This window comes from Erigeron canadensis, chromosome 2 (genome assembly GCF_010389155.1).
Source record: "Erigeron canadensis isolate Cc75 chromosome 2, C_canadensis_v1, whole genome shotgun sequence".
Lineage (NCBI taxonomy): Eukaryota > Viridiplantae > Streptophyta > Magnoliopsida > Asterales > Asteraceae > Erigeron > Erigeron canadensis.
In genome coordinates this window covers 44,897,432-44,923,889 of record NC_057762.1, presented here as the reverse complement: position 1 = coordinate 44,923,889, position 26,458 = coordinate 44,897,432, and the positions used below count along the sequence as shown (strand labels likewise).

The 26,458-nt window shown below is 33.9% G+C and overlaps 2 protein-coding genes across 6 annotated transcripts; both read right to left on the bottom strand.

Annotated features, from left to right (window-relative positions):
* On the bottom strand, nt 1-8,205 carry LOC122590102 (pleiotropic drug resistance protein 1-like). Of its 5 annotated transcripts, none has more exons than XM_043762435.1 (23): nt 7,835-8,205; nt 7,621-7,741; nt 7,428-7,516; nt 6,953-7,037; nt 6,717-6,876; nt 6,555-6,631; nt 6,403-6,456; nt 5,625-6,017; nt 4,949-5,230; nt 4,554-4,870; nt 3,980-4,140; nt 3,791-3,890; nt 3,631-3,637; nt 3,282-3,432; nt 2,937-3,115; nt 2,337-2,669; nt 1,955-2,245; nt 1,783-1,866; nt 1,374-1,507; nt 1,045-1,272; nt 784-955; nt 441-695; nt 1-354 (listed from the first exon to the last, which is right to left on the bottom strand). In XM_043762435.1, exons 1-23 carry the CDS (start codon nt 8,203-8,205, stop codon nt 97-99), a joined length of 4,302 nt encoding a protein of 1,433 aa, XP_043618370.1. In that variant the 3' UTR covers nt 1-96. The 5 variants fall into 5 exon arrangements, with proteins under 5 accessions (XP_043618370.1, XP_043618372.1, XP_043618371.1 ...); XM_043762437.1 differs by lacking the exon at nt 3,631-3,637 and having other exon boundaries at nt 3,787-3,890; nt 7,835-8,114; nt 8,157-8,205; XM_043762436.1 differs by lacking the exon at nt 3,631-3,637 and having other exon boundaries at nt 3,787-3,890; nt 7,835-8,129; nt 8,172-8,205.
* Nucleotides 8,206-16,889: 8,684 nt separating this feature from the next.
* LOC122590094 (pleiotropic drug resistance protein 1-like) lies at nt 16,890-25,880 on the bottom strand. The gene is made up of 22 exons (XM_043762427.1): nt 25,322-25,880; nt 24,632-24,752; nt 24,442-24,530; nt 23,377-23,461; nt 23,113-23,272; nt 22,948-23,024; nt 22,808-22,861; nt 22,041-22,433; nt 21,628-21,909; nt 21,231-21,547; nt 20,959-21,119; nt 20,766-20,869; nt 20,166-20,316; nt 19,806-19,978; nt 19,084-19,416; nt 18,700-18,990; nt 18,528-18,611; nt 18,301-18,434; nt 17,990-18,217; nt 17,735-17,906; nt 17,351-17,605; nt 16,890-17,258 (listed from the first exon to the last, which is right to left on the bottom strand). Exons 1-22 carry the CDS (start codon nt 25,702-25,704, stop codon nt 17,001-17,003), a joined length of 4,305 nt encoding a protein of 1,434 aa, XP_043618362.1. The 5' UTR covers nt 25,705-25,880; the 3' UTR covers nt 16,890-17,000.
* Between the last annotated feature and the right edge of the window lie 578 nt (nt 25,881-26,458).

The window sequence follows — 26,458 nt, the reverse complement described above, 5'->3', positions numbered from 1 at the left end:
GCTGTAATACAAATCAAACTTTAATACAAGTACTTGTACAATATGATGTAATTTTTATCGTCCAAAATTACAAAAAAAAAAAAAGGAAAAAGAAAACTATCTCTTTTGGAAGTTGAAGGATCGAATGCAGTAAGCAAAGATGAACGCGAAAAACAATATTAATCCAATGTGCACTCCGGCAATAGCTCCAAGAAAACTATGTTTGTAACCAAAATATCGGTCCAAGTAACCTTTAACAGTTTCACCGTTTGTAAGTTCGTCGTCGTAGTCTCCAAACTGTGAAACAACCATGCCATAAATAGTCCATGCCATAGGGTTTCCCCAGCAGTACCATCTCCACCAAACAGGAACGCTCTGCGTTTTTTTTTTAACAGACGACAATTTCAGAATGATAGATTGAAAATTTGAAAAAAAAAAAGTGAAGTTGAAATGAAACTTACAGGTCGTGGAATGATGAATCCCGAAAAGATATTGAAAATCCCATAGAATGAGGCTGCAATGATTGCGGCAATGTTGGCGTTGGGAGTGATAGCAACGGTCATCATACCGTAGTAGGTCATGTAAAGGAGACAAGTGAACTGGTAGTATAAATACCAGCAGAATTTAGCAACAGTCCACTCAAATCCGATCATAGAGTACACTATCGCACTATATACTCCTGTTTGTGTCAACACGTATGGAATTTCCACCACAACCTGTAGAAAACAGATAAAAAAAATTGTTACAGAGTATTGTAAAAAACAAATTTTGGAGTGTTACCGAACTTATATATTATGAACTTACCTGGGCAAAAGCATATGCCAAAGCAGAATACATTCCGGCAGCTCTTTCTCTGTAAAATACGGTTCGCTCAATATCTACAACTGGTTGAACAGCTGATGCGTTTTGGATTGATAAGAAAAGAACTGCAGCATACATGGACCCCATCGCGTTTACCAGATCTTGTTGGGTTGTCCTGAACATAAATAAAACATCAAACTAATGAAATTGAAACAATGTACCATATATTGTACCACCAAGATCCAAAACATGGTAGCTATTTACCTTTTACTGCCAAGATCCCAAAACATTGTACCGAAGATGACTCCAATGAAGGCGGTGAAGATAAAACGTACGGCGGTGTAAGGTGGGTTTCTCCAGTATGAGTAACGTTGTTTCCATAGACATGCAATGCATTGAACCATGAAGGACTGTGAGTACTGAGTTGGGTAGAACAGATCTTTTGACCCCGGACGTGGTACATTTAATTCCGCTATCATGGCCTTATTTCTCCTGTGATATTTTATACCAAAAGTTTTAGCACTTTTTTCTATGCTGACAAAGAATAACAATAACAATGTACAGTATAAGGGATTGATTGGTAATGTTCTTACTTGTAAAGCTCAGAATTCCTGTAAATTGTTGTGAAGTCAACCCCGAGAGTGACTTCTTGTGCTGAAGTACTGACTTCCAACATCCAGGTTGCAGGGTTATATCTGTCTTTAATCTTACTTATCCCATCGATAGCCTGATTGGGTAAAAAAAATAAGCATTTGGGCAGATAACAAAAATTTATATTATTTGGTTATATATTAGTCCTCTAGATTGTTGTGCAATCAACTTATATTAATAATGACAAGATGGGTGGGTCGAGTTAAAACAGATATATCATAAAAGGAGACATTTTGTCTGTCGTCAACTATTAATTGAGAGCGTCAACTATATTACTTCACTGACATCAACATGCAACTTTTAGTCATTTACAGCTTATAATTCTGTTCTATATAGCTGAGAGTGTTATACCTGGAAGTAGTCAATTATATGGCAAGAATGACGACCTACTGGTCCAACATACAGTTCTTGTCCCCCTCTTTTCATCAAGAACAGCTGCAAAACCAGTATACGCTAGTTATATACATTTGTAATGTAGAAATAGTTGAATTGTTGTTAACAAAGTGTGATTCCGTAACTATACCTCATCAAAAGCTTCAAAAATATCGATGCTTGGTTGATGAATGGTGCATACAACTGTTCTTCCGGTGTCCACTGTGTTCCTAACGGTTCTCATCACAATAGCTGCAGCTCTAGCATCTAACCCAGATGTTGGTTCATCCATAAATATAATGGAAGGATTAGCAACGAGCTCAACTGCTATGGTTAACCTCTTTCGCTGTTCTGTTGATAGACCGTTGACACCAGGTAATCCAACTAATGCATCCTTAAGTGGGTTTAGTTCCACTAGTTCCATAACCTCATCAACAAACATCTGTAAAAATTATCCATCAGAATAAAAAAACACAAGGGGCTTTTCTTTAACAGGAGAAAGCAACTTCGTTACACATGGGTTTATTGCTAACCTTTCGTTTTTGTTCGTCAACATCTGACGCTAACCTGAGCCAGGCCGAGTAAAGCAATGACTCATAAACTGTAACCTGAGGCGAATGAATGTCGTTTTGCTCACAGTAACCAGAAATCCGAGCAAACGTTTCCTGTTTCTTTGGATACCCGGAAATCTTGATATCACCCTCAATATACCCACCAGTTTTCCGACCCGCTAGCACGTCCATAAGAGTAGTCTTTCCAGCACCACTAACTCCCATTAAAGCAGTTAGAACACCAGGTCTGAAAGCTCCACTAACGCCCTTAAGTAGCAGCAATCTGTCTTCACCCACCCCTTGGTCTTTCATTTCCTACAGTCGTTTTCATAAACGGGTCAGTAAAGTTACACGGCACCATTTGGACCCGTCTACTTAAGAATCAGATGATTCGGATTTTGTTCTAGGACTAAAAATTAGCAAATATGTATATTTAATACATAAGCCTCCTTTATCTACTGAAAGCTTTATATGTATATTTCTAATACCTTGCCTATGTCTGTCGACTCATATTGACATTTGACCCGTTTCAACCCAAACCTGTTGACCTAAACTCATCCAAAATTTCAACTATGTTAATACCTGTGGCATATCAACAGAGTATTTGACATCGTCAAAGGTAATGCAATGTGGTTCAAATGGAAGGATCATCCCTTTCTTCTTGTTTTGACTGCTGCTATCTTCCTTATTCATAGATGATAATTCCATGCCCGCATCAGTTGCATCATCGGCTGGTACATTTGCCTGAGTTTTTTCAAAAGCTGCAGAAACAGAAGAGTTAAATTAGCTATTTAGTCATTACAATATGACTATAGGTTTAGGTGAAAACCCTAGACTAATATAATCTGAATCTCAACTCAAGTCTGTTAACTCTTTTAGTTCATAACAGCATTTTGCATCAAGAAAAAAAGAGATAGGAAAACTCACTATCTAGGAAGGCAAGAGACAAAGCATAACAAAAGTTGTAGACGAAAATAAATCCAAATAAGGCCGCAACTGCAATCCAATACCAGTAAGCTTCTGCAAAGAACCCTCTGCCTGTAATTATTTGCTTCCCCAACGTTGTTCCATTCGCAGGCTATTTGTGACACAAAAATCAATTTAAAATGTAAGTTAGAATGATGAATGCATATATGATACACACACAAAACTAGAGAGCTGTCCTTTTCGGCATTTCAACCCATTTACTTATGTGTGGGTCCAGAAGATATAGTTATAAGAGGAGCCGATCAAACTGTTAAAAGTTGTCCTAATTCCAAATTTACGTCATACAAACCATGTGGGTACTTTATTCAAGGATTTAGTATTATTTTGGTAATATTGATTTCGTACCCATATTTGATGTATCATTTAGTTTTGGAACAACTAACAGAAATCAAAACCAAACCAATTTTCACCAATACTGCGCCTAACAAAGCTTTGTATGACTTACCGATCTCCAAGTGTGGCCAAGAAACTCGTTTACAGCAAGCGCATTCATTGCATACATCATGGGAGAAGTCCAGTATCCCCATATCCACCAAGCCTTGACATCATCTTGGATGAGAAAAAAATGTGTTTCTTATATACTAGTAGTTGATTAAAACAACTAATAGAATCACATCTTGCGTTTCTAAAGTAGTTACCTCGTATCAAGACAAAACCACCCAATGCAAATACTAAGAGAAGTACAAATGAACCACATGTGTTGGCAACGATCATGTTCCTACCCAACGCTCCAATGAACCGAAACAATCCAGAAGCCGTCTGGTTAACTAGCAACAGTATCAAGTAGTATTTGAAGAATCTGCAAAATTAGAGAAAGTTAGTACAAAAGAAAGAAATTATCATTTAGGGGTGTTTCAATTTTCGTTTTGAAAGTGGCATGACTACAAGATATTCAATAGTGACTACCAGATAATCTGATGTAATGAATCTGCCAGCATAAGTTATATAATAGATGGTGTTTGGATGTTTCGTGCTATTTAAGTTTGTTAAAACTAGAAAATGGGAGATGATTGAGAATTTGGTTGATTCTGGTTTTTTATTGAAATAAAGAATGAACTTTCCATGAAGGAATTCTTGTGAAAATAGGAGAAGTCGTAAATTGTAGTGTGATTCATTTTGGATTTTAAGCAAGAAGCTGTGTTCAGGGACAGGAATTTTCCTGCAACGATCACTTCCAGGATGAAAGTGCAAACAGTCTAGAAAGCTAGTTACCTTGAGATGTTAGGATCAAATCCTATGACATAGTACGTGATGATTGTCCAAACCGCAGCCTCAAGAAATGAAATAGGAATCTTGATGATCCACGAGGGAATAGCATAAGACCAAGAGGGAAAAAAGAGGAAGTTCCTTTGCTTGTAAAATACAGGAAGTTTTGCGATCGTCATTGAAATCTCAGACATCCCGTTAAACATGAGCATAACCACACCAAAGAAAACAGCTCCATTGTACAATCCTCCATCTTCTCCATTTCTTTTATGCATCTCAGTTCGAAAAAACACCGTCATAGCAATAAGTGCCATGACTGTTAGCTGAAATCATGATATCGTTTAAAACTTTGAGTATTAGTTATTTGAAAGGTTATGACAAATGAGGTGTTGAGGACTTACTTGGAACAATTTGAAGATATAGACAAAAGAGTTTCTTTTCATGAGCAAGATTTCTCTATCAGTACAAGCTTTCAAAACTTCTTTCTTACTTAAACCATACTTTTCAGTTGTGAGAGCAGCGGGGTGGCATTGACTTCTGTCATATCCTATGGCAACATCTTCCCCCATTTTCCTTCCCACATGAAATGATTGATACGCGTCTGCAAATTCCTTAGCAGTCACGAATCTATAAGGCTCGTCTCTTCTCGTCCAATATTGTTGCTGATCTTTCTTTGATGTCACCTACAATAAGAATTGTATAAGCATTATATATGAGAGTTAAAATGTTAATTTACTGTAACTCAAATGTCAGACTGATCATATTAAGCATAGAAAACAAATGACTAATGTTTTTTCTACCTGTAAGTTTACTCCAAAAAGAGCTATTATTGCAAAGTCATCAGAAATATCTTACCATTTGGTTGACTTTTTCTTTGGTCAACCCAATCCCAAGATGTTCTACTAAGGAGGTTCGAACACACTGGCTCTCTTTTGAGACTTTTGCAGTGCCTCACCATTAGGCCACCATGGAGGTGGGTAGTTTGTTGGTTTGATCGTTTGATATTTTTTATATATATAATTATATATAAAGATAGGCATAAATAATATTATGAAAGGATGGACAATTAATACTTACTTCTTGCAAGAAGTCAGCGACACCTTTCCTCTCAGGGCACTTGAACCCTGTTGATTCAAAAAACTCAAGCACGTTTTCACGCGGGCCTTGATATACAATCTTTCCATCAGTCAAGAGTATAATGTCATCGAATAAATCATACGTCTCTGGTGCAGGCTGAAGGAGTGAAATGACAGTAGTGTACTCGAGAATGTGAACAAATTGCTTAAGTGAGTTCACAATCTGAAAAGTTGTAGAACTATCCAATCCTGTTGATATTTCGTCCATAAGAAGAACTTTTGACGGTCCCACTATCATTTCACCTGTTGTCACACGCTTCTTTTGTCCTCCAGAAACTCCCCTTAGCATTTGATCTCCTACCATGGTATCAGCACATACGTCTAACCCCAAAAGCTGCATGATAATTTAGACCATTTACATTACATGCAACAACTTCGACCCATACACTGATATACTTATGAATGGGTTGATTGGGTTATGTTACATCACTAACATTTTAAACGTGTTAACACATACAAATTAACTAAAAGTAAAGCAAATCAAAACAAATTGGCTTAAAATGGATGGTATAAAGCAAATCAAAGCAAAATGACATATAAAAGTTATATAAGAGGAATTGACCCAAGACAAAAGGTATTTCGGGTCAACCTGACCCTACTTGTTCTAAACTGAACACAGATTGCCCGATCCAACCCAAGACAAAAGTTATATGTTTTGATCCATTACACAAACCGTTTGAACCATGTATCTCGTTGACTCAAATTTTGCAACTTTGTACCTTAAGAGTATAATCTGTGACGACGCTAGCTTCTTGACCTTTGGTTGAAGCAGCCTAAATAACAAGAAAACAATGATAAACAATTTAGATATAGATCATGAAGGATTCAAAATGCTTAATTGTTATGTCACAACATATAGATCATTTCTTACTTTCATGAAGATATCAATGTCAGGATCAGGCTTGATATTTGCCTCTTTTTCTCTTCTAGATAACTCAACTAACATATCTGCAAATTTTTGGATATGACTTATGTTATACGGATATTCAAAATTGTAGAAAGAATAACAAAACATATATTCTAAGAAACTAACCATAACGTGATCCAACGCCTTGACATCTTGCAGAGAAAGCCAGTGTCTCTCTAACAGTCATTTCTCCGATATGGACATCATTTTGACTAATATAAGCAGCAGTTCTTTCTGGCACAAACTCATGTAACTCATGCCCGTTATACGTTACCTTACCGGATTTCTACATATGCCCAAGACAAATTAATTAATTAGAACTTCATAATGAGTGAAAAACAATGTATGTGTATATTTTTTACCTTAAGCTCCTTGGCAAGAGTCCCGGCCAAGGCTTTCAATAGTGATGTCTTACCGGAACTTGGAGGACCCAAAAGTAATGTCATTCTAAAACATTTTTACGTAAGATATCAGTACAATTAGCTAGAAAAAGAATCAAAAATAGGTGAATTTGTGTGGGCTAATTGCATAAAAAGCTAAGCAACTTTTGTCTAATATCTGTTCAGGTAACCATTTGGTTTGAGGCCCGAATAGACCAAAATAACTTGCCTTCTGATGCCAAGTCACAAAAGAAGTCAACTTGGTTAAAATGTTGTTGCCATAAATTAAACATTTTTCTATAGATCTTTGATAGTTTTGTATCCTTTCAAAAGTTTAGGTTGCATTTAGTTGTAGAAAATGTTGGAATACACTTTTTACAGTCTTTTATACAATTGGTGAATGGTGATGTTTTATGCAATAGCACTTTTTACAGTAGTTGATGTTCTTTCTGCTCACCTCTTAGGCTTAATGACTCCGCTAACATCATCAAGGATAGTTATATGCTTTTTCGAATTTGAAAGTAGATTGAATAAACTCAAGAACCCCTACAAGACATAAACATGAACAAACTTGATCCTCAAAACCATCATATGAGTATATACCATGTCTAAAAATATATATATGTTGATCTTGACATCTTTTTTCTTACCTCGAAAGCTTCAATGTAGAAGTTTATAAAACTGGGCAAGGCTCGGCTTCCTGTATTGACATCTGCTTCCAAAGTTAAATGCTCATATCTAACTTCAATTGTTGGCATTTCAATGCCAACTCTGTAAAAATGTCAAACAAAACAAATTATCACTTAAAATGCAGAGAACTAGAGAAACAAAATACGAATGACATGTATAGTACGCTTTTGTCACCTATCAATTCTGTCCCTGAACTTCAACAAAAACCTTTCATTATCTTCATCAGCATTTTTAACAAGTCTATCAAGTAAATGCCTTCTATCATCTACTCCAAGATTGTCTACGTCAACTTCATTAGACGGTCCAGTTGACCCGAAAAGCAAACCTTTTCTCAAACGATCGAAAGTTGGCAGCTTTTCCAGAGAAGCCCATTTAAGTGCTTCTTCGTCGTCTTCTTGATGGGAAGACTTTGAAAAAACATCCATGCCAGAATTCCTCCATACTGAAGTACTTTCTGATCGTAAGCTTCCTGCTCGGGTGCTACCCGCTCTTAAACTCCCTAATCTTATACTATTGGCAGCTTTATATATGTCACTTCCATCCATTTTTACTATAAAACACTAATCAAAATGGTGTCTTTTTTTTTTCTTTATAAAGTTTAAGAACTATGTATATAAAGTGCACTCTTGTCTTTTAAACTTGTTTGTAATATATAACTTATATATACTGATTCGACTAGTGTTATACGAGTAGCTAATTATAAGAGATAGTTGACTTTGTTGAAAGCAAAGTTTCCTTAATATGAGATCTGAAGTGGTCAAATTATATAGAAATGATAAAACCATCCCTTTCACGTGGACATATGGCTAGTTTGAACAACCCTTCAAAAAAAAAATAATCTTCATCCTTTGTTCAAGGAACGAGACATTGCCATAATTAATAGAAGAGAGTAAGTACCCGCGTGTTGTGGCGGTGAGATGGTGGGGTGATAGGTAATAAAGTATGATAGGTCATAGAGTGTGATAGTCAAATGCCTTAACCGTACAGGTTCCGCCCTCGGATTTAAAAATTCATCGAAAGTATATCGAATGACATCTCTAATGAAAGAGCATGAAATTTCAAAAATACTTATATAATTTTTATAACTTATCGATATATAGTTTTTGAGATAAAATTTTTTGAATGAGTTAGAGGAATAAATGATTTATGGAGAAGAGAGAAAAAAAATAATTGGTTGAGATTAAAGAGAGAAACGTATTAATGTTATTTTAGGTATATATAGAATAGATAAGAGACATTTTGGAAAAATAAATATTAAAACTTAAAATTTAAACAGGGAGAATTTGTTTTATAATATAGTATAGATAATAGCACATCTATTTACATAGATGGTTCTTTTAACATTGTTTGAATTCCTTCATTCATCATTTCTCATTTTCAAAATTATATGGATTATCACTAATTCTAAAAATGTATAGTATAACACTTTCGCAGATCCTATACTAAGCTTTTATATATAAAAACGAAAGAAACAGGATAATGGTCTTTTTTAAATATAAATTCTACTTTGTGTGTTATTTCTTTTAAGTTGAAAAACTAATTAATTACAAATAAAAGTTTACAAATGATTATTCCACCAATCAAATCAATTTGTCTTTTTTCTTTCTTTCTTTGCTTTTTGGTACATGTCACATATGTTTGTACTCATTTGTTTGTAATATGTTTATAGATCTAGCATTCTCTCTCTTTTTAATCTACAAACTACGATTGAAACAAAATTTAGCAACAATTATCGCTAATGTAATTTTTAAAAGTCTAAGAAAAATAAGTGAAATCGACTTCAACCACTAGGACCATCCATGTAATTAACTCAAATATATTTTTGTCATTTTATAGTTACCATTAATTGTTATGTACTAAATACCGAGCCTGTGTTTGAAGTATACATATATCGTTTTATATATGCCCGGGTATATAATTTATCTTAGGGTTTAATACCTTGGGGTGTAAATAACTTTTACACTTTTTCTATTATGTGAATGTAACTTTCATTTGGTTTATTGTATGTAACTAACTCGCTAAATTTGAACGATTAATGTAAATGTGTATACGTGACACACCATATGAGCTGCCACGTAAAAGTTTTTAATTGGTCAACGTAAAAATTTTACATTAATCGTTCAAATTTAACAGGTTAGTTACATACAATGAACCAAATGAAAGTAACATTCACACAATAGAAAAAATTTAAAAATTACTTACACTTCTAGATACTTAACCCCTTAATTAGATATGTATCATCGTTACCACAGTATCCCTCAAGGCTCAAACTACAACAAGCTTAGCAATATAGCAAGCAACTTATATGTGTGACTAATACTCGTAGTACTTAGTAGATAAATACTAATTAATAGGTATTTACAACTTCACAATCAAAAAACCCGTTCAAAGTTTTTTGCTTCTTTTTTTTTTTCACTTGCACAGATTTGAATAATATATCTCCCATCTCAAATCAATGAAATCATGGGCAAAAGTCGTCTTAATTTTGTCCAAATGCAACACATTTAAATTTAGCAATTCGTCATACATCACTGATTTTTATTTCTTCTCCATAATTAGAATAGAATATTAGGATGGTGCCAAAACTGCCATTTAATCCACTTTTGTCCAAATGCAACACATGTATGGTCGATGGTCAGACATCTTTAATTTTTTTACCTTTCTTTTACCACGGACAACTAAATGCATATTATTATTACTCATATCAAGTAATAAGATTTTAAAATACCGTCAGATAATGTAAAGAAATGCAGATTAAAATATTAAAGATCCACCGTTCGAAAAAAATATATTAAAGTCCCTTTCAGTTATGTAAATATATTAAACAAAAATCAACAACGAGTTGACCATGTTGCTCATTTGGTAGAGTATTAGTTTTCTTTAGACATCACAGAATATAATAACCCGTTTCGTCTACCATATATGTATAGGTTTGTTATTCGAGAATTAGTACTTATATCATTATATCCTATTAGTTAATTAATTAAAACGTTTTATATTTGTTGTCAAAATGTAATTATTGATTAAGTCTAAGTATCCAAATAAAAAAAATATGAATAATTGCATGCTTAGCGCATAGATTGCTGTCCTGCACGCTATGACCATGTGCTTTAAATTACTTAAGCCTATTTATGTGAGACGTGTCTTGTTAATTACTTAATTTTTATTTTTTTTTTTAATCAAACTTGTATAATCTACGATTTAAAAATAATAGTTAACGATGAACAGGAACAGCCTATCTTATTTATGCCAGACGTGCCTTGTTAATTACTTTTTTTTTTTTTATTAAACTTGTATAATCTATGATTTAAAAATAATAGTTAACGATGAACAAGAACAACCTAGCTGGTCAGAAACACTTCAGGTTTTACTCAAAGTCTTGAAATCGATCCTCATGAATGACAAGCCTTGGAGTATTTCCCTCCAAATATTTACATCTCATTTGTCTAGAGTACGTCCAGAGTTTCACCATTATACGTTGAGGTTTCCATTACATTGTATCCCAACTGAATGTTAAAAAAAAAAACATTTCAAAAATAATAACCACAATAAATATATATATATATATATATATATTAACATGACTACTTAAAGTTTAATGATAAAGTAATAATCTCTACACGGCTACACCATCAAATTTTAACAATACATTATCAACCGTGTTTTACAACGGTGTATATATCACTTCCATACTATATGATACGATTCCTTTTTTTATAAAAATATAAAAATACGATTTAATATTAATCAAGATTCTAATAGATTGAACCTATTTGTTTTATCGGTGCTCTAATCACGTGGTTGTTTCCATTCGGTGGTTCAATACTTTATACTACTGATGTTAAGCTTATCATGAAAATAGGTCCAACAATTAATAAAACTTAAAAGTAAATTACATTTGTTCTTGTGAGATTTTATAATATCTGCTCACAAGTTACATATTAATAAACTAATTTTCTAAAGATAGATATAAATAAATACATTTAATATATATATATAATTACTTATAAAACAAATTAGATATTTTATTTTTAGAATCTTTTAATATTTTAAAATATTTGTTGTATACATCTTTTATCTATTAAATTACGTACATTTTATAACCTTTTAAATCACATGAATTATTTTACATCAATTATCTATTATACTCGCATCCGTTGCCACTACAAGTCTCCACCGCACCACCGACATGCCGCCGACCTATACCGCCGCATTGCGCGGGTATTCGTCTAGTTTTAATAAAACACAAAGCTTATCATTTTAAGAAATAGTTTTTATATTTTAAGAAACATACATTGACCGTATAAATCTTGTAGACACATGTTAGAAAATTCCAATTATGATTATTACCCTTACTTAGGAAATGGTTGATTCCATTTTCATTTATAATTGGTTATGGAAAGATCATACAATACATTGTTATTTTTATATTGTTAAATGAATACACAAGGATTAACTATTTGCAGTTTTGCACGCATTTTGCATCAAGATGACTTCTTTTGGTTCGTCTATAATTTAAATGTTCAATTCATCGTTATTTATACTATCTTATAAAAAAAAATCACCTATTTTTTGGACTCATATGAACTCTCTACTTTATAAGTGGTATATAATCCACTCAAGTGAGTATATGATTGGGTTGGATTTTGTATATATATTTGCATGTATATATGTACTTGTATTATAAATTGATTTTTATCTATAATCTATATCTATAAATCTATAATCTATAATGCATTATAAAAGAGGAGTACCTTTTTTCAAATTCTCAAAAGATGATTTAAAGTACTTAATATATCCCTCTTATTTATTCACTAATTTAAACATTTATATCTAATATACCTATAATACCCTTAAATCTCAGTCATTTATTTTCTTTTATCTTCTCAAATCTCAACCATTTATTTTTTTTCTCTCCTCCACGGACTATTTTATTCCTATGATTCATTCAAAATATTTTATCTCAAAAACCGTTTAGATAAATTATAAAAATTGTATGAGTGTTCTTAAAATTTCATGTTCTTTCATTAGAGATGTCATTCGATATATTTTCGACGAATTTTTAAATCCGAGGCGAAGCCCGTACGGCTAAAATATTTGGCTATCACACTCAATGACTTATCACCTCCTAAGACCTATCACCCCACCATCTCACCACCAAAATGCCCGGATACTTTCTCTCATAAAATTTGATCAAGGACGACGCTTGAATTGAATACTAAATTAAAAACAGTTATTAACCTCGTTTTTATTTTTTGTAGTTTATTAATAAATCACATGGAAAAATACTCGTGAAAGATATCGATCCTAAAATCTCTCGAGAAGTTACCCATTCGATAAATTGCGTCTGAGAGTGAATGTGGCATATGTATGCTTAATATAAAAGGCATGTTAATTACTAGTAGTAAATAATAACTCAAAAGTACTGTACATACATTTGTATCAACACCACAATAATTTAACCACCACCAAAATGTCTCACGACAGTTGTTTGTGTTTTATTTTAGATATTTGTATAACTTAAAAATACGAGTTGGATTTTCCCTTAAAAAAATGATTTCGATGATTTAAGATGAGGATGTACCGGTGAAAAAAAAAAGTTTGAAAAAGTTTTAATTGAGGATGACATGCGTAATTTAACTTTTGAGTTTTTATTAGGATGTTATGTATCGAGTATTTTGGGATATAGGTAATCCTTCTATGAGAGCTTGGCTTGGTTCACCCAAGTTCAAGTCTGAAGGGACAGGGTTTATCCCTATTAATCGTCGTGCGTTCGGGCGGATTAGTAGGAGGTTTTTCCCCATTGGGTATTTGAAATAGGCATTTCTACATCGATGGAGCTCTCTAGCGCGGACCCGGTTAAGTCAACGTATGTTAGACCTCTCACTGTCGAATCACGACACAAAGTTTCAAGCGGAATTCACTTTTAAAAAGAAAATGTATTGGGCATTTTGGGCTAATTTATACAACCAACATGAATATCAGAATAGCCCAATATCTCTATGTAGCATTTATAATTTTATATAACCCCAATATGGCAAATGCCCTTTTTTAAAAGACTCCTCCTGAGTCGTGGATTTCTTTTTCACCAAAAAAAAAAAAAAAAGTTTGTTAACTATACCCAAAAAGTCAAAAATAAATATAATAATATTTCTTTTATTTTTGTTTTTCTGCATGGCTCGATTTACTAGATGACATTACTGGAAAAGTTGTTTTTACCAACAAGGCAAAATTACATTTTTAATTATGTTAAAAAATAAATATATATACTCATTTTAATTTTTAACATCAAGGCATTCTATTTGCTTACGGTGATAGTATGTAGCAGTTTTTTGTTTTTACCACCAACCAACACCAATCAAACCTCCATCCATTACCGCTGGCTACATCTAACCAAAACCACCTGCCACCATCGCTCACCACCACCGGCCACCACTCCAATAATCTAAATCCATCACTTTTCAACCCAAATCGATCCCAACCACAAACTTTAACAAAGATCTATACACATCTGTAACAACCAATCATGTTCGCAAAAAAAGATGAACTATTTAACCAAAAAAGGATTCAAACAAATAAAAAAAAGTTGGTTTAAAAGCTTGAGGAAAAACAAGTTCACATATTCAACCTAATGAAAAAAAAAAAAAAAAAAAAAAAAAAAAAACTTGTTGAATGTGTTGAACCATGGAAGCTTGTCAAAGTTACCAAAAAAAAACCGGAAGAGGGCATATAGTTAAAAGAAGAGGAGGGTGGCTGTTGGAGATTTGGGAAATAAGAGTGTCCGGCTAAGGATTTGTAATTTCTCCCGATGAACAATTGTTAGTTAATTTTATTTGATGAACTTTACTTTCAGTCGCGTAAATATTGTTCTTTTTAAATTATAACTCATATGACTGATTGAGTATTTATTCACTATTATTTGATTTGGATTTTCGTAAGACAACTTATTGCGAGTTAATGATTTGTGCCGAGTCCACCTAGTTTAGGGATTAAGACAGGTCATATAATTAACATAGGTTGTGCCCAAAACTGTTCTTGTCAAGTAATAAAATTATGTCTATGTAATTTAGAATAAATACTCGGTAAAGTTTATTAGGTAAATTAACGCAACTTTTGGGATTCGGGAGGGATGCACTTTTCATTATTGTTTACAACTTCTCTTTTTAAATTTGTCTTGTTTTATTAGTTAAGTTTAGTTAATTAATTTTATCTTGGCTTTAGTTAATTAAAATTACTTTTAGTATTGTCTTTAAAATTCACAGAAATTGTTAAAACTTGACTATAACCACAGACGCTCCTCGTGGAAACGATACCCACTTACCCTATCTAGTATAAGGTATTTAGGTTTATTTTTTATTGATACTTCAACGTCGATCAAAAATGAAAATTCATTTAAGTTTTGTAAAACTAAAAAGTAAGTTTGTGATGAAAGAGAAAGAGAAACAAATTAAAAAATATAATAATAAATACTACTTTTTTGACTTTTGGGTTCATTGAGCAAAAAACTAAGGTCAAGTTATCACGCCCCTTTTAAAATGGTAGCTTTTTTTTGTTATGTATATGGGATCAAAAGTTTCAGCTCATTAAAAGCTCCCAAAAATGATTAGGGATTAATTACGGGAAGATCAACGTACTTTTCAATTTGTACACGGTTGCCTATTATACCTTTTTATTGATGAGGTTTACCCACATATTTTTTTTTTGTACACGGTTGACCAATATTACCGATTATCACAGGTAAACCGGTCAACTTTGTGTCAACCGTGTACAAAAAGAAAAGTATCTAGGCAAACCTTATCAATAAAAAAGTATAATGGGCAACCGTGTAAAAATGGGAAAGTACGTCGGTATTCCCGTGATTAATCCAATTTTAATTAACGTTCGTAAACATGTACTTTTTAATCAACACAACTATATATTATATTGTGAATTGTTTCCTTACATTTTATTTTCATAATTATGTCCATATTATAACTATACTCTTACACACAACTCAACATCGTTCTAATATAGATCATATTTAAACCACACGTTAAAAATGAAAAATAATATAATTCATCTCGGACGTACAACGCACGGGTCTTAAGACCTCGTTACAAAGAAAAAACAAGTTTTGAGGTCGGGCACCAACATTCATTATTATTGGGTTGCAATGATATGCAACATCCACAACGTCAAAATGTTTAAAATTTTTGTATTTTGGGTTTCGTATAAAATATTGTTTTAGCCATACATCACTACTTATTTTTTTTGATTAATCATGAAAAGACCAACGTACTTTTCCATTTGTACACGGTTGCCCATCATACTTTTTATTGATGAGGTTTACCCGCATACTTTTTTTTTTGTACACGGTTGACCCAAAGTTGACCGGTTTACCTATGATAGTCGGTAATATTGGTCAACCGTGTACAAAAAAGAAAAGTATGTGGGTAAGCCTCATCAATAAAAAAGTATAATAGACAACTATATACAAATGGAAAAATACGTTGGTCTTCCCGTGATTAATTCCAAATGATTAAAATTAAAACTTGTTTTTGCACTTTGCACGTTGGATAATTGCATCTGTCCCAATTGAACTACCTTTATTTGTATTTCTTTTGAGACATTAATATAGAGTTCACAGTTTCATAAAATAAAAGTTAGAAACGAAAAGAAAAGAAATAAAGCCCTCGCTCCTAGCTTATCTCCAGCTTCAGGCCGCTAGCCAGACATGATTTTTGACATTTCAGTTTTTGAGTAGCTTGAATAGGTGAAGTCAAGTTGGTAATTATTTTTTGATTGGGTTGACTTGCATTCCAGTGTTTCATTAAACCATGAATTGTTTTATATGTATATATATCTACTAATGTAACATCTTTAACATCTAATATAAATGCCAACTCTAGGTTCCTGCGTATCCAGATTCTCGAGTCCTTGAAGTTGTTGCGACACTGTCAACAAGAGGTCAAGAGGGCGAAACTCTATGCCGGTCTGCTCTTATACTCGATGGTAATTATTCAAGTATGTATTTCCTAATATTAACATCACAAAACACTCGAACTAATTGTTATTTCAATCAATACATACAAAGAGTCGTGTTAATCGACCGTAGAACTAGATTTCGGCAACCTATCCCTACATACAAATGTGGACACCTTGGCATTGCCTAACAAGTTTCAGGTTAGAGAATAGATTAACAAAGTATCATTTTGTATTGATGAAGTGTATTCTTAAGTAACAAACTATGTTCTGGGAACAAGAATATTTAATATTTTATTTATTGATTACAAATCATAAGTTTACTACAAGTAGTTACAAATAAACATATATTTTTATCAGACAAATTAATAGAACAAAACTATCTCTTCTGGAAATTAAAGGATCGAATGCAGTAAGCAAAGATGACCGCAAAGAACAGGACCAGTCCAATATGCGCTCCAGCAACAGGCCAAAGAAAACTATGCTTGAAACCAAAGTATCGGTCCAAGTAGCCTTTAACAGTTTCACCGTTTGTAAGTACATTTTCAAACTCGCCAAACTGTGAAACAACCAGGCCATAGATAGTCCATGCCAAAGGATTTCCCCAGTAGTACCATCTCCACCAGACTGGAATTGCCTGTTTTTTTCATATAACATAAGAAAAATTTTCAAAATGACGAAATCATTAACTAGTAAAATCTAAAAAGTGATATTGATATAAAAACTTACGGGTCGTGGAATAATGAAACCAGAAAAGAGATTGAAGATTCCGTAGAATGAAGCAGCAATGATGGCGGCAATGCTTGCGTTTGGGGTGATGGCAACGGTCATCATACCGTAGTAGGTCATGTAGAGGAAACAACAAAGTTGGAAGTACAGATACCAGCAGAATTTTGCAACAGTCCAATCGAATCCGATCATAGCGTACACTATCACACTGTATATTAGTGTTTGTACTACTACATATGGGATCTCAACCAGAACCTGAAGAACAAGAAGAAAAGGTTATCTATTCACATCATGTTAACCGGTCAAATGAGTGAACTCAAAATATTAACTAGAAAGGGTTGGGTTCCGCCCCTATTCTAGATTTACACCAACTTATGAGCTTACCTGAGCAAAAGCATAAGGCAAAGCAGAGTACATCCCGGCAGCTCTCTCTCTGTAAAACACAGTTCGTTCAATATCAACAACCGGTTGGACTGCTGATGCATATTGGATTCCCAAGAAAAGAACCGCAGTGTACATAGAACCCATCGCGTTTACAACATCTTGTGTGGTTGACCTGGACACAATTAAAACATCAGAATAACAAAATTTGAAATCCCTAACCGTGTTATTGAGTATATACAATACAAGGATACTTACTTTTTACCACCAAGATCCCAAAATATTGTACCAAAAATGAGCCCAATGAAGGTGGTGAAGACAAAACGAACGGCTGTGTATGGTGGGTTTCGCCAGTACGAATACCGTTGTTTCCATAGACAAGCTATGCATTGAATGAGGAAGGACTGTGAGTATTGAGTTGGAAAGTATAGATCTTTAGTCCCCGGACGTGGTACACCTAATTCGGCAATAAGTGCTTTGTTCCTCCTGCAAAAATTGGCCAATAAGTCAATAAGATGATGGCTAGTTTTCAAATTTACAAAGATAGGTAAGCATTGATCGATACTCACTTGTAAAGTTCGGAATTCCTGTAGATTGTGGTGAAATCCACCCCTAGAGCGACTTCTTGTGCTGAAGTACTGACTTCCAACATCCATGTTGCAGGGTTATATCCATCTTTAATCTTACTTATACCATCGATAGCCTGTGGCAGAAAAGACCATCAAGGATATTAATCTAGAAATCTGGATACAACCCTATTTTACAAAACCATCCAGGTTATATTTGATAATCATACCTCAAAGTACTCGATGAGATGGCAAGAATGCCGACCTACGGGTCCAACATATAGCTCTAGTCCTCCTCTTTTCATCAAGAACAACTGCACAACAAGGAATAGTCAGATATATATGTTCGTTATGTAGAAAATCATTGATCGCCGCTCATAAAGTGAAGTTTAGAAATTGTACCTCATCAAAAGCTTCAAAAATGTCAATGCTTGGTTGATGAATGGTGCATACAACTGTTCTTCCAGTGTCCACTGTGTTTCTAACAGTTCTCATCACAATAGCTGCAGCTCTAGCATCTAACCCAGATGTTGGCTCATCCATAAATATAATGGACGGGTTAGCAACGAGCTCAACTGCTATGGTTAATCTCTTTCGCTGTTCTGTTGATAAACCATTGACACCGGGTAATCCGACTAATGCATCCTTAAGGTTATTTAGTTCAACAAGGTCCATAACCTCATCAACGAACGTCTATAAAATAATACATTTAACAATCAAAAACTGTAGATAAGGGGGTATATGTTTTATGAGTGAAAACTTGTGGAACACAGGTTAAAAACTAACCTTTCTTTTCTGTTCATCAACATCTGATGATAACCTGAGCCAGGCCGAGTAAAGCAATGACTCGTAAACAGTAACATGAGGAGAGTGGATATCATTCTGCTCACAATAACCGGAAATCCGGGCAAATGTTTCTTGTTTCTTTGGATACCCGGAAATTTTTATATCACCCTCGATATACCCCCCAGTTTTCCTTCCTGCTAGCACATCCATAAGAGTAGTTTTTCCGGCACCACTCACACCCATCAAAGCTGTGAGAACACCGGGCCTGAAGGCTCCACTAACACCCTTAAGTAAAAGCAATCTGTCTTCACCCACTCCTTGATCTTTCATTTCCTAGAATCGTTTAATAAACCAGTCAGTTAAAATAGACGTGACCATTTGCTGCCACTGACTATTGAGTAGGTCGAATCAGATTGTGTTATTTAGTGCAAGTATAAACTCACAAGTCATTCTCCTTCGGAGATCTATATAAGTACAGTAATAATATTGTGGTAACTCATAATAAAGCTTCTATTATTTATGAAAGAAAATAAATATAGATAAAACGTTTGCAGGTCAACCCAGCATAAATCAGTTGGTATGATATAACCCGTTTTAACATGGACCTACTGTGATCTATTACCCAACCCATCCAACTGCCTATATTGCTTTCTTCAAGTAAAACCCTTTTATTTCTAGTGGGAATTTGATCATCTACAAGTATAGTTATCAAATTAGGTTACCTGTGGCATATCAACAGAGTATTTGACATCATCGAAGGTGATTGAATGTGGTTCGAATGGAAGAATCATTCCCTTCTTCTTTTCTTGAGTTCCTGCATCACCCATGGATGATAGTTCAACGGTCCCATCAGTTTCATCCTCCGCTGACATATTAGATTGAGTCTTGTCGAAAGCTGTAGAAGCAGAAAAGAAATATTAGCTTTCACAAAATGACAACCACGGTGCAAACCAAATAGCTTTTCAATATGAACTTAAATGATGATGTAAGTTATTAGTAGCCCATAGTTTGTCTCATCACGTGTTTTAACTTAAAGTTTACAGCTAGATCCCTATATCAATAATGAAGATAGGAACGCTTACCATCGAGGAACTCGAGAGACAAAGCATAACAGAAGTTGAACAGGAAAATGAATCCAACTAAGGCTGCGACTGCTATCCAATACCAGTATGCTTCTGCAAAGAACCCTCTGCCTTTCATAGTTACTCTCCCTAATGTTGAGTCGTTTTGGGGCTAACACAATATCAAATCAACTCGTAAGCTTAAATAATGATTACCTACAGAAAATTTTATACACACTAAAAGCTAGAGGTGTCAATATCAACTTGTTTACTTATGAATGGTCCAGCTTCTCAAACAGGTTGAATAAAAAATAAAAAGCTGAAAGAGGAACGCGTCAACAGGTCAAAAGTTGCCCAGAATCTACTTTTCATTAGCAGACTGATGTGAATCATTTTGTCAAAATTTTATACTTTATAAGCTAAGAAACAATATTTTTTAGTAATTGTATCAATGTACTAACAACTTTAGACATTCAAAAAACAGGACGAAAAAGTCTGAAGGATTTGGGTCAACTCGACCCGTTTTGAATTGTTCCAACCTATTACACAACCTTCTTGACTCATCCCTCTTGCCATCTCTACGAAAATCTCCAAATAAAAATAAATTTTCTTGTAACTTACTCTTCTCCAGCTATGCCCAAGAAACTCGTTCACAGCTAGTCCGTTCATTGCATACATCATTGGAGATGTCCAGTATCCCCATATCCACCAACCCTTGACATCATCTTCAATGAGAAATATGTACTTGTTAGTTTGACTATATGGGTAAAAGATTTGTGTTAGTTATTCGTTTCTAAATTAGTCAATGTAATACCTCTTGTGAGGACAAAACCACCCAATACAAATATGATGAGAAGTGCAAATGAACCAAACGTGTTTGCAACAATCATATTTCTACCCAATGCACCAATGAACCGAAACAGTCCAGAGGCCATCTGGCCTACAACCAGCAGAATCAAGTAGTGTTTCAAGAATCTGCAAGATTTTGAAGAAGTTAGTTTCATTGATAGAAATTGATTAGTGAGTCCTAATACTCGAATAATCAGCTTCAAAATGCAATTTAAAACTGCCTAAAAACCTAGTTACCTTGTGATGTTCGGATCAAATCCTATGACATAGTAAGAGAGACATGTCCAAACTGCAGCTTCGAGAAATGACACAGGAATCTTGATGATCCATGAGGGAAGGGCGTACGCCCATGAGGGGTAAAAGAGGAAGTTCCGTTGTTTGTAAAATACAGGAAGTTTTGCAATTGTCATTGAAATCTCAGACATCCCATTAAACATGAGCATAGTTACACCAAAAAATAGAGCTCCGTTGTACAATCCTCCATCTTCTAGAGTTCTTTTATGCAACTCAGTTCGGAAAAACACCGTCATAGCAATGAAAGCCATGATGGTTAGCTGAAATCATGATATATGGGTTAGAACTTTGAGTAAAAACTTGTCACAAATTCATGGAGAATGAGACCTTGAACACTTACTTGGAACAGTTTGAAAATATAAACGAAAGAGTTTCTTTTCATGAGCAAGATTTCTCTATCTGTACAAGCTTTCAAGAGTTCTTTCTTATTCAACCCATACTTTTCAGTTGTGAGTGCAGCAGGGTGGCTTTTACTTTTGTCATATGAGATGGAAATCTCTTCTGCCAACTTCCTTCCGACATGAAATGATTGGAATGCGTCTGCAAATTCCTTGGAAGTCACAAATCTATATGGCTCGTCTCTTCTTTTCCAATATTGTTGCTGATCTTTCTTCGATGTCACCTGTAACGAGAATGGTATAACAATATGAGCGTTAAAATGTTAATTTACTGTCATATATCCTGACACCTTATGTTGACAGAACTTAATGAGATAGACACAAGGAACATCACTGAAAAATGGATATTACTTACTTCTTGCAAGAAATCAGCAACACCTTTCCTCTCTGGGCATTTGAACCCCATTGATTCAAAAAACTCGAGTACATTTTCACGAGGGCCTTGATATACGATCTTTCCATCGGTCAAGAGTATAATGTCATCAAACAAATCATATGTCTCTGGTGCAGGCTGAAGGAGTGAGATGACAGCAGTACCCTCGAGAATGTGAAGAAATTGTTTGAGTGACTTAACAATCTGAAAAGTTGTAGAACTATCCAACCCTGTTGATATTTCGTCCATAAGAAGAACCTTAGATGGCCCAACTATCATTTCACCAGTTGTCACACGCTTCTTTTGTCCACCAGAAATCCCTCTTATCATTTGATCCCCCACCATTGTATCAGCACATATGTCTAACCCCAATAGCTGCACGACAATCCATTTAGGTTAGACTTCACAAGTTTGATTAGTGTAACTATGAATGGGTTGAATCGGGAGATTCAGATTTTCAAACTCTCATTATTCAAATGTCGTTACATAAAATAAAAGCTAAAAATGGTGCTAGTCAAATGGGCTAAAAGTTGTCCAAAGTCTACTTTTATTACAGGCAAACATTTGAGTTGTTTTCTTCAAAATACTAGATATAAAATTTGTAATAATATTTGTTTGACACACTAATTAATAGTAAAAGGGTTTCTAAAAAGAATTGGATAAAATGTACTTTGGGCTAAATGTGTTTTGACCCATCACACTCTGTTAGACCCGTCCATAATTCTAACTCTGAATTTACATCATCTCACCTTGAGAGTATAATCTGTAACGACGTTAGCTTCTTGACCTTCGGTTGCAGCAGCCTGAATAACAACACAAGAATAATAAAGACTTTGCAATTTGATCATGAAGTATTTAAAATGCTTGTTGTGTGTAGATCAGTTCTTACCTTCATGTACACATCGATATCAGGATCAGGCTTTATATTTGCATCTCTTTCTCTTCTAGACAACTCGGCTAACATATCTGTGAGTTTTTGGATATGCTCTGTTATATAACACTCAATAACTTTATAAAAAAAAAAAAATTGAAGCAAAATTAATCAGAAACAAACCATAGCGTGATCCCACGCCTTGACATCTTGCAGAGAAGGCCAAAGTCTCTCTAACAGTCATTTCTCCAATGTGGATATCATTTTGACTGATATAAGCAGCAGTTCTCTCGGGTACAAACTCATGCAACTCGTGCCCGTTATAGGTTACCTTACCCTTATTCTACATGTACATAAACAGGTTACTTAGAATCCTATTATGGGCGAATAAACTGAACCTATGAGTCTATGACAGTCATAAAATTTATATTAGGATTCTTATTTTACCGTAAGCTCCTTGTCCACTGTCCCAGCCAAGACTTTCAATAATGTTGTCTTTCCAGAACTTGGAGGACCCAAAAGTAATGTCATTCTACATACATTGTCACTTGATAAATCAGTACAAGTATTTGGAAAAAAAAAAATTTAAAAATGTGTATTCATTAGGCTAGATGCATATAAGATTAAACAACTTGGGTTTCGCATCACTAATTTGTTTTACCCCTCCAAAAAAACCATTGGAGTTTTTAAATAATTTTATTCTATAGACCTGCTTAAGATAACCGGTTTACTTATTCCACATCACATAAGTCAACATGGTCCAAAGTTACTGGCCATCTACCGACATGGACGGAGCTAAGGTGGGGGCAGTGTGGGCAGTTGCCTCCACTCCAATCTTGGTACAATGCAAATTTTTTCAATTTAAATAGTATATTTATAATTTGTCTTCAAAAAAAATAATAATAAATAAAAGGGAAATACATCCAAATGTTATTTTCGTTGTCATAAGTGTATTATTTGAAAGTCATTGGTATTTGAATCATTAGTTTTGAGAGATAGTATAGCTTGAGTTTAGAAAAAAGAAAAAAAAAACTTGAAGAAAGCAATTTCTTTATTTGAGTAAGTATATAAATGTGTAGTACAACCAACTACTAAATGTAAGAAAAAGCTAATTGTTTCATACAAACTAATATATTTTGGGTTTTTTTTTAATTAATATTCATGAGATTAGCTAGTAACATCATTTATTTTAGGCGTCCATTTTCTATTCTCTAGCTAGGACCCAATTGCGTTTAATATTATCGTATACGACTCTTATAAATATGAAAAACGACTTCTAAATTTGCCCCCTCGTAAAAAATTTTATGTCTCCGTCCCTGTCTACCGATCATCATTTTGACCGATTACTTGGTCAGAATGTCAGATTACCTTATTAGTATGTGATTTTTAAAAGTTGGTCCTTGATTAAAAAATTTTTGAAACTTCAATAGTAATATTCTAAACTGCAGAAACAGTTGGTTAATTTGTATGCAATTAGCTCTATTCATCATGTTTCAAGTTCTTTCTGCTCACCTCTTAGGCTTAATGAGACCACTAACATCATCAAGAATAGTTATATGCCTTTTCTTATTCGGAAGTAGATGGAATAAATTGAGTAGAGTCTGTAAGTCAAAAAACATGAAAAGAGATTAAAAAACTAAATCATTATAAACATCAATGATAATGTAACATGCCTAAATCGCTTTTGGCCTCTTTTTCTTACCTCAACTATCTCAATATGAAAGTTTACAAAACTTGGCAAAACTCGGCTTCCAGTATTAACATCTGCTTCCACCGTTACATGCTCATATTTGACTTCAATTGTTGGCAATTCAATTCCAACCCTATAAACATTCATATCCGAACCATATTTTAGCACGTGATCACAAATAAAATAAAAGAACAGATAACTTATACTTATTATATATGAACCAAAACAGTAACTTCTCCAATCTAACAAAAAGTTAAAAAAATTTCCCTTTTTCGGGTTTTCCCACCCAACACAAAGAATTTACCGATCGTTAGTCACTTACACTGCCGTTTTCAAAAAAAATTAATATTTTTTTTATATTTAATGTAAAAGTTTCTAAAAAGTTAACTACTTAAAATTATAACCATCTCTAGCCTAATATTAGGTCTCATATTTGAACCTCCATAGGTAAACATATATTTTGGGTATAAGCCTAAGATACAGCTACAGGAATACCCATTAAGTATGGGAAGTGATATTCGTAACACATAATTTCATTAATCTACCGTAACTGTGCATTAAATAGTGTCCAGTGTGTGGTAAACTAACTAAATTATGTGGTACGAAATATCAATTGTTAGCACGCTGCGCATCAGGCAGACACTATTGTACTAAAACAAAAAGAAGACAAAAATTTTAAAATAAAAAGAAAAAACATGGTACCTATCAAGTCTGTCTCTGAGCTTCAACAGAAACTTTTCATTATCTTCATCAGCAACTTTAACAAGTCTATCAAGCAAATGCCTTCTATCATCTGGTCCAAGATTATCTATATCAACTTCATTAGATGGCCCAGTTGATCCAAAAAGCAAACCTTTTCTCAAACGATCAAAAGTTGGCAGCTTTTCAAGAGAAGCCCATTTAAGTGCTTCTTCATCATCTTCTTCATGTGAAGATTTTGAGAAAACGTCCATTCCAGAATTCCTCCATACTGAAGTACTTCCTGATCTTAAACTTCCTATTCTTCCACTTCCTCTTGTACTTCCAACTCTTAAACTTCCCAGCCTTATACTATTTGCAGCTTTATATATATCAGTTCCATCCATTTTTTTCACTAGTAATCAAAATCCACTAAAATTTAATCAAAGAATTTTCTGGGTTATGTTCTTTATGCCAAAAAGAACTTGGGTTTTGCAAAAAGATTGGAAATTTAATTGTTATTTGTGAATGTTTGGAAAGAGAGGTGATGTAGTGTTTTTTTTTTCTCTCTCTCTTTTTGCAGATATTATTAGTTGTTTGTAAAGGTATGATATTTATATTAGATGCAAAAAGATAAGGTGTATATGTTTGAATATATAGATACGGAGAAATGAGGTTTTAATTTGTAGAAAATCAAACATTTTCTATTCAACTTTTTGAGGTGGTCAAAGTATAGAATTAGGAAGCAACAGCACACCTTCTTGATTGTAATTAATCCTCTCTTGTTCTAGAAGAGGACATGACAATTATAAAAAGTTACAAACATTCCCTTGACTATATACATTAATAAAATTTGGATTTTATTATGTCCATTAAAATTAATCTCGTGTATAATTCAGAACGATTACAAATGAAGTCAGCTCAATTGACAGATTCATTCCTGATTTTTTTCATGGGTCTTAGGTTCGATTCTTAAGAGTGACAAGTCTGTGGGTTTTTCCCTGATCATCTGTAACGGTTTATGATCTACATCTCGTAGTCTAGAGTACGTGTAGAGCTTCATCATTATGTGATGAGGTGTTCCCTAATGTCGAATACCAATTAACTGTTAAAAAAAACAAAATCAGAACGATACAATACGGTATATGAAGGGATTATGCA